Here is an 8,738-nt window from a genome sequence, read left to right as displayed (position 1 = left end):
GAGGGAGGGAGGGACAGTACCACTAAAGGAAGAGAAAACAGGAAGAAGAGGAGAGGGAGTGGAAGAGAGGAAAATAGGGGGGACAGGAGAAAGGGAAGGGAGGTGCCATTAGGAAAAAGCCAGAGAAGATAGGGTTTAGAAAAAGACCTAGATTCAAATGGCCATTCTAGGTCTGTGTTGACTCCATCAGGCAGCAGAGCCCATACAAGAGGCTCAGCAGGAAAAACAACTTGGGGATGGGGGCAGAGTATCCTGTACCAAGATGATGGAGAAGCTGGGAGGCCAGACAGAGATGTCAGACAGCTGATTCAGCAACTCTGGGGCCACTTCAGTTCCTGGAGCTAAAGGACTACCCAGGGGAAACATGTGACCAAGAGCACAGGCCGTGACAGACAGAAGTGAGAGCAGACGACCACCTGAGACTGGGCCTACACCGCTGGTGAGCCTGGGACCTCAGCTGGAGACAGAATTCAAAGGACCATGTGTAGGGGGGAGGGGGATTCATCAATGCCCCCTCTCCCCACACAGGTGTGCTCACAGGGTTACACCCACCTGTTCCTCAGCCCTGACTCTGATATCATATGCTTGTCCACAGCTGCCAACAGCTTCTGCTCAGAGGACTCTAGCCGCTCCCTGAGCAGCCCCGTGTCCAGGTCCAGGCTGCTGGCTGTTTCTGGAAGGTGTCCCTGCTCCTTGTCACTCTCCTCCACATCTCGGAACACCCAGCAGGTGTCAATCTTTACATCCACATTTATCCCATCTGAGCCATCAACGCTGGGAGCTCTGATGACGTAGCTGAAGCTTTTCTCCGTCTGTCCCTGGGCTGTCGGCTCCATCCCGACATTTCACTGGCCCAGACTTAGCCAAGATGGAATGAGTCGACAATGTGGACTTTCTGGAAGTTCTGAGGTGGCCACTATGCCTTTGGATTGTCCCGGAAAACGTCCTTTGAGGAGAACAAGAACAGGTGGATTATTCATGAGTGGGTAGCTTGGGTTTCATCCACACAAACGTCATGCAATACGAACAAGCATCTCATTTTACAAGCTGGCCCTGCTAGAACACAGCAAAGCTAGAATGTGGCTCAGACCAGCCACCTGGAGTTAAATGCTTAGCAATGCACACAAAGAGGAAGGAGATGGTTTCCAGGGAGTCCCATCAGGTTCTCCCAAGCAAACAAAACTCACTCCCAACTGTAACGAATGACGGTCCATGCTGCTGTTTGAGTATAACACATACTTACCAAGGACCTAGAATCTGCCAGGCAAAGAAGGTGGGAAATAAATGCAGTACTGAGAGGTCTCAGGAACCTACCTAGTCCAGTTGTCCTGGTGACCCTATGAGGTAGGTAGGCATCCTCATGACCATTTTAGAGATGGTAAAATCAAAAGACCTCAGAAGGTGGAAGAGTTTGTCCAAACCCTACAGATGGGAAGGAACAGCCAGGTCTGACTCAACACAGAGAATGCATGTTGTAGCCCAGGAGCTGTGAGATCAAGTGTGGCATGAAACCAGCCTTTGAGCATTGGAAAATGAGTCCCCCAGAGCTCAGGGTTGGGGAAGGGATCCTGAGGATGAGAAAAGCAGGAATGGCGGGGAGCAGCAGACATATGTAGGCAGAGATCTGTGGAGCGGGGACAAGCACCAGGCCATAGCCAATAGGCTAGGAGTGACTAGCCACACAGCACACAGAAGGGCCCACGCGCACACAGGTACTCGGGAGCCTCGGACATCTCACTGTGAGCATAGGGCAGTTATGGCCATTCAGAACCAAGGAGGTGGCTGGCATCAAGAGGTCTACAGGGGGCAAAGTCTGAGGCCAGCAACCACACCACAGGACAGGACTAGGCAGAGAGGTAACAGGGTATTATAAAATAAGAAGCATTGTTTCCCTAGGAAATAATGGGACAGGTTTCTTAGCACATTGTCCTCAGAGCATTCAGATGTGGTCACTTCTAAAGTAGTGCCCCTGGGACCCAAAGGAAACCGTATCTCCCCCTCCTTCACCTCTGCACTTGGCTGCTCATTCTCTCCATTTCCCAGCCTTTCCCATACAATTGCCTCTTGCCATAAAGCTAGACATTTATTGTAATCTTTGTATAAACCCACTTAATGAAGCCAGAGGGTCACCCAGCTTACCAGTGGGCGAACTTGGGGTGGCCCGTCCTTGGAAAGAAGCAGCTATGGTCTTAGGGGCCAATAGGATTTGTCTGGAAATCATGTGTACCCCATCCCGAGCATCCTGTCTGTACCCCTCTGGGTTGCTTGGGATGCTGCACCTCACTCAGGCTTCATGCTCTCCATCAGTGAAGTCGGTGGCTCTCTCCTCTACCTTTGTAGAGAGGCCTTCAGAGTTCCCAACAGTACCTCTCTGGGGGACACAGGGGTTGAAGAGCTGCAGCAGAGGTGGGCCAGGCAGAATGGGCCATGGGAAATACTGGCCTTAAAGGGACAGGAAGATCAACTCAGATCAGAGGTGCTGGGGCCTTATTCCTTGGGTTTGAATCCTGTCTCAAGTATGAATCTGGACAAATTTACTGAGTGTCTCATCAAAGGATCTCCATACACTGTCTGGAGTACAGGCATCTGCCTCAGTGAGAGGATAACGAGTGGGTTCACACAGCTTGCTCATCAAGCCCAGCACATCCTCACACTGAATACTGGGTGGATGTGGTAGGCATAGTGACGCTTCCTGGGCCACACCCTCAGCTGTCTGCATTGTGACCAGACTTATTGCTTAGCTGCTGCAGGGTGCTGGGCAAGTGGCCAGCACCTTGCAAAGGGACACCACACACAGTAAACAGTTCCTTCCCCTTCCATGGGAAGGACTCCCCAAGTGCAGGCATGTGAGCCCCAGAAACGCTGGCCACAAGAGGCCACCTGCCAGGGGAAGACGACTGTCAGCTGAAGGCAGCTGGCTCTTCCTGGTGACTCACCGAGACTTAGAGGGGAAAGAAGGTGGAGCTGGGAAGATTAAAAAGAGAAATGGATGCTGGGTAGAGGCCTGGGCCTGGGGCCACCAGTTTTCCTTGGGAGACAGGCCTCAAGAGAGTGGCTACAAGGACAGAGACCAATGTCTTAGGAGATGTGACTGGGAGATTGCCACAGGAAGAACATGGGCCATGACTGCAGCACCTGTCTTAAAACCTTGGCCCTGAGGAGAATGGATAAGGAGGGGAAAGGGCGGGCTCAGCCTTGAGACTAGGACCTTCTACCAGAGTAGGGCTCTGGACACATACTGGGTTCTGCAGAACCCCCTCAGAGGATTCTGGTTGTATGGGGGTGTTGGTTTATTTGTTTGCTAGTTTGTTTTTTGGTTTATTTTGGTTTAAGGTTCTTTGTTTTTTGTTTTTTTTTGTTTTTGTTGACAATTTGGTAGAGGAAAAAGACAACCAAAGTGCCTGGCTTGGGGTTTTTGCTCCATGGTGGGATTCCCTTAACAAGCTGAGGTTAAGCACGAGAAATAAAAGAACAACCCATTTGCATGGTACCGGGATTGCCACATCCCTGACAGTCACCTGGTTAGGGAATCCAAAGGAAAGAGCAGCCATGTAATTCTTCAGGGAACATGACCTTGGTTAGGGACCTGAAGCAGGCCAGAGCACGTAGTCCCTGCCTAGCCAGGATAGGAAGCAACTGGGAGGGTGTCAGGCTGGGTGGACTCCGTGTGGAACTGAGCTAGAACACAGGCCCTGGCTATTGCACAGCACATGGGCAGGGCTGGGGCTCTACACCATGCTGAGCAGGGGACCTTGACTGAGCACTTCCGGATGATCCCTATAGATCAAGCATAGTGGAGAGGACCTGGTAGGACATAGGAATTTCAGCCTTAGGGGCACCCTCCACTTTAAAGCTGAAGGCTCCTTGTCCTCAGCTCATCTAGCTACCTGGCCCCAGCCCAGGTCTCCCCCACTGAGCTGCTACAGGCTGCAGCAATGACAGACTAGTCTTGACTCCTCAGCTCCTCTGTCCTGCTCAAGATCACCATGCCACGCTGGCTTAGAGGACTGGGGTACAGAAGTGGAATCTCATGTTTGAAGACTTCATAGGATGAGCTATGGGCTTCACCTTCCTAGTGAGTCTGGAAGAAGAGGAAAGGAAAATTCCACCTGCCTTCTAGTCTACAGAAGAGTGTAGCCTTGGCTTTGGAGCCTTGGCTCTGCAGCTCTGCTCTCCTGGAAACTACACAGGCATTTGATGGCAAGAGCCCTGAGACTGTGCGTCCCAGTAGGGACTCTGGCAGAAATGCCTAAGATAACAATAAGGACTTGGGAAGCTTGCACACCTGTCTATGTGAGCTGCATTTTCAGGCCTGAGTGGCTTCCTGGGGGTGAAGAGGGTGGACACTGGCCCCAACCGAGCAACGTGAATACCCCTGGGAAGACCCTTCCACGAGGGTCTCAGATCCTCGCTCCTGCCAGGCGCTGCTGGGATGTCAGAGGGTCTGTGGAATGATGCAGGTCCGCCCATCCTGCTGTGGTCACAGAAGCTCTTCCACGAGGCATGGCCTGGGATCTGTCAGTTTTGTTCCTTGGAGTCACAAGGACACTTGTTTGTCTGCAGCAGGGGAATGACTGAGCTGGGAGTGCCCAGACAGGTCTGACTGCAGAGTTAAGGTGTCACTGTCACATAAGGTGTTGAGTGAAAAAGCCAGGCAGACAGGGAGGCTGCCCTCTCCCCACAGTAGGGAGGGACAGAAGGTACAAGGACCACACTCCAGCACAGCCTGCAGGGGTTCTAGACAGATGATGGCGGGGACAGAGTGGTGGACTTCTCCTTGACCCTCTGGGATGCCCCAGGATGACTGTCTACAGAAGGCAGTTGAATCGTATGCCCCCAAGTCTCCTATCAGATAAAGCAAGCATGCTTTCCATATTCCTGACTGTTGCCCACACTCCTGCAATTCAGTAACTCAGATGCTTGTCAAAGAGATTCCTTGGGATTTAATTAAGCCACTGGATATTGGTAGGTTGCAGAGGCTTATGGGTCACAGGTGTTGGGGGACTCAGATTTCAGCAGAGTCAACTCTTCTGAGCCATCCTGCTATGTTTGCTTCAAGCTGGAGACTTCGTAGCTGCTGGAATGACCCCCTGTCTGGACAGCCCCTCTTCCATCCAGAGTACTGTCCTCACCTCTCTGTCTTTGAATCTGGCTTCCCTACAGTGTCCGGTCCCTGCTCCATGGTTCCATCAATGGGCCTGATCTGAACCCCAGTCATTCTTCTTGCTTCCAGGAAACCATAGTGCCACTCGCTTGGTCCTATAACTCCACAGCAAGAGGCTTCATCTGGCCTGCTGCCGCCATGTCTCGTCACAACGCACCACACGCTCCTGCACCCAGACTCAACGTCCTACCCTTTTTTCACACTGTCAATCTGATGGCTAACATTCTCTCCACCCCAAGTTAGAAAGAGTATAGCCATATAGGCAGGTTCCTCTTGGAGGTGCCCCACACTACCTGCCCTAGATTGACAGGAGTATCCAAAGTTACTTCTTGGGGAATTTCCTCTGGAAGTCAACTTCTAGCATCTAGTTCCCAGTGAACTTAGGGTGCACTACCCCTTATCCTACCCCCTGTGCTCTGGGAGGCCCCAACACCTGAGGAGATGACTCCACTCTCTACCAAGGATCCTGGCAGTGAAGGCTCTATGGTAGTTTTCTCTATGGTAAAGGGTGCTCCTGGCCTCAGACCTCAGAACTCAGAGCCTCTGGGTGTTGCACTACCAGCCTGAGCGCCTTCTTAGGATGTCCCTACAAATGACAACAGATAGCTTGGGTCTGTTTTCTCCATCTTCACTCCTCTCTGGGACTTATGCCGTGTCACACCTATACAAATGCCAGAAGCCTTCAGCTTTCCTCAGAAATCTACAATCCACAGGGTCCCCACATTGGTGACTCCAGTTCTCTCTTGCTGGCCACCGGCTGCAAGTCCAGCTGTGCATGGAGTCAGAGGATTCGTTGGTCGCTCTGGCAGACAGACTCCAGAAGAACACACTCAGTCCATGGAGATTTATGTACACGGGGCAGAGGGGCTGTCCGAGTCCATCTAGGCACTCTTGGTGCCTTCAGGGGGGCACACAGCACGGGGACAGGGCTTGTGCCTATCCCCCAAGGTAGCAGCTCCCATGTCCCTGGCTTCCACTAATTGCACTTATTGATTTCTGCCATCCAGATCCACCTTTGCCCTTGGCTCCTGAGGATGTCACAGTGGGGATACTGGGGAGGCACGCCATTGTCCCGCAAAACTCCAGAACAGAGGCTGGCCAGCTCCCCAGGCCTCCCCTTTAAGTGACTATCAAAAGTGCATAAGTTCTGTGTTCAGGCTCTGGACTTTGAAAAGCTTTGTCGCTGTTGGATATTGGTTTCAGTGAGGATGGGGCACCACGGGGACTCAGGTGATTCCAAAAGCTCTTTGTCTAGCCTGTAAGATTAAGAGATAATTTGAAGTGAAACAAAAATCAACATTTTTTTCAGGTTAAGAAGAGTGGAGGGGGACCTGGTATATCTTCAAGGCCACACCATCCTGATCTCTCTTGACAGTTGCCCAGAGAACCTTCTCTACAACCCAGAAAAAAAAAGGGGAGCAGGATTTGGATAGCCCAAACCCCAGGTCTCCATCGATGGAGCATGCTGTGAGCTGTCTCCCAGAGCTCAGGATAGCCCTTCATTCTCTCTATACCAGGACCAAACATCATGTGCCTGGATATGTCCCAGGCAATGGGAGATAGAAGGTACCTAACTTAAGCCCTTGTGAGCTATTTTAGAGTCAGGGACATCATTGGGTGAACTAATAGGGATCTAATAGGCCTCAAAGGTACCCTGGAGTTCAAGGATCCTCAGCCTAGGTTAGATTCAGGGTCAAGACTCCAAAATTCAGAGGTCCTGGCAGATACCAGCCCTATTATGGGCAGTTTTATGGGCAGCCCTATTAAGGGGCCTGGGAGAGTATGGAAAGGCAGGGACTTAGGCTGAAAGCTGGGTGCTTGAAAACAAGGAATCAATAGGCAGGGCAGGGCCAGATCCTGAGATACCTTCAGTCTTCAGGTCTCTGAATATAGTCGAGCATCATAACTGGGCATGCAGGTTGAGATCCAGAAGTCAGGAACCAGGGACTGCTGGTTTCTGGACACTGTGCAGTCACATTAGGGATCTGGCTTCATGAACCACTGGCTTATCAACCTGCTGCTCCTTGACCCTCAAGGTCACTTGAAGGTCACTTTGCACAGAGCAGGAACGACACCAGACTGGAGATAGCTTTGGGAATGGGGCATAAACTCTGTGGATGGAATGCCATGGGGCCTCTCTTTCTCAGTAATCCTCACCATGTGCCTCTATGGCAGGACCCCGCAAGGACCCAGGGCCACATAGCCGCTGAGGAGATGAAGCAAGAGAATCCAGAACAAGGTTGCTCTCAAGGCTCCTCATCTCCCAAGGACCAACACAGCCGGAGGGGAATCAACCTCCTCCCTCAATCGGCTCTGCATCGGCCAATAGAAAGGAAAGCATACACACCCGAGTTCTCAGCGCACGGGAGTCGTCAAGGCCACAGAATGAATGCTAGTGAGAAAAATAGAAAAAGGAACAAAAACTATAACATAAGACCAAAAGGAAACAGGAAGAGAAAAGAAAATAAGGGAAAAGAAACGAAGGTGAAAAAAAAGAAAAGAAAAGAAAAGAAAAGAAAAGAAAAGAAAAGAAAAGAAAAGAAAAGAAAAGAAAAGAAAAGAAAGAAAAGAAAAGAGAAAAGAAAAATGTGAGATGTGGTATGGAATTCACTAACAGCATCTTACAAAACTATGACACTAGGAGGCAGCAGAGAGAGGAGCGGAGGGCTGCCAACAGGAGGTGCCTTGGCTCCCTCCAGCCTTATGTGCTCAGTGGGTTATCCGTACACATGTATCAGATATCCCATCATTCCCGGCTGCCAGGTGAGATCTATGCCATGTGCAGAGACTTTGAAGGATAAAGGTAAGGCTGCACAGGGCATCACAAGGGAAGGGCCTGCCCAAGGTGCTTCATCAATATATGTTATAGTGGGCAGAACAAGGGAGGCAGCCAAGCCAACCTGCAGACAAGTGGTCGTTGTTCCCTACACTGCCCCTGGAAAGAGATTTGTTAATATTTAAAACATCATGTGCCTTTTGCTAGTCAACTTCAGAAAAATGCTGCTGAAAAACAAATTACCCTCACAAAACCAGAAAAGACAGATCAGTTAGTTCAAAAGTATATTTTTTTCTTAATCTACTTGTGACTTGCCCTGTTTAAAGAGAATCAGTAGTCATTAGAGGAAGCATATATGACCACCACCTGGGAATTAAAAAAAAAAAAATTCCCCACCAAACAAGGTCGTAGTTTCCTATGTTGTTTGTAGAGAAAAGTGAAAATCCAAATAACATCACCATTTTCTTCCATCCAATCTCTAGGATCAAGAGCTGTGAGAGGTCACTGTAATCCCAGAATAGTTCATGTTCTACATGGGGAAACTGAGGCTCAATAGGAGGAGGGTTTAGTGAGACCATCCAGTGGATTGTGTCTAAGACTGGCCACGGAAGGTGAGAAAGATCACAAGCCACAAATCAGCTCTAAGAAAATCTGAGAGGCCAGAAAAACAATCCAAGTGACAACCAGGTACTTCCCCATGGCAGCATAGTGTATACCCGGCCAGCCTGATTTCTGACATTACCTCATGTGTACATGTGCATGTGTTGTGTCAGTTGGCTCACGGTTGCAGGTGTGCAT

At 50.4% G+C, this 8,738-nt stretch overlaps 2 protein-coding genes across 2 annotated transcripts in view; both read right to left on the bottom strand.

Annotated features, from left to right (window-relative positions):
• The window catches only part of C13H4orf50 (chromosome 13 C4orf50 homolog), a 66,846-nt gene extending 65,406 nt beyond the window's left edge, over positions 1-1,440 (bottom strand). The window contains exons 1-2 of the mRNA XM_029545015.1: positions 1,315-1,440; positions 553-946 (exon numbers count right to left, since the gene is read on the bottom strand). Coding sequence (XP_029400875.1) covers positions 553-836 — 284 coding nt within the window. The 5' untranslated portion in view covers positions 837-946; positions 1,315-1,440. The remainder of the gene's footprint in view (positions 1-552; positions 947-1,314) is intronic.
• Positions 1,441-4,817: 3,377 nt separating this feature from the next.
• The window catches only part of Jakmip1 (janus kinase and microtubule interacting protein 1), a 121,126-nt gene continuing 117,205 nt past the window's right edge, over positions 4,818-8,738 (bottom strand). Inside the window, exons 20-21 of the mRNA XM_029545014.1 lie at positions 7,512-7,587; positions 4,818-6,420 (exon numbers count right to left, since the gene is read on the bottom strand). Of these exons, the coding sequence (XP_029400874.1) occupies positions 7,537-7,587 (51 nt within the window). The 3' untranslated portion in view covers positions 4,818-6,420; positions 7,512-7,536. The remainder of the gene's footprint in view (positions 6,421-7,511; positions 7,588-8,738) is intronic.

The sequence above is a fragment of the Mus pahari genome, chromosome 13 (genome assembly GCF_900095145.1).
Source record: "Mus pahari chromosome 13, PAHARI_EIJ_v1.1, whole genome shotgun sequence".
In the NCBI taxonomy this organism is placed as follows: domain Eukaryota; kingdom Metazoa; phylum Chordata; class Mammalia; order Rodentia; family Muridae; genus Mus; species Mus pahari.
Note: the sequence above shows the minus strand (reverse complement) of the source record. Positions and strands in the feature narration are given on the sequence as shown.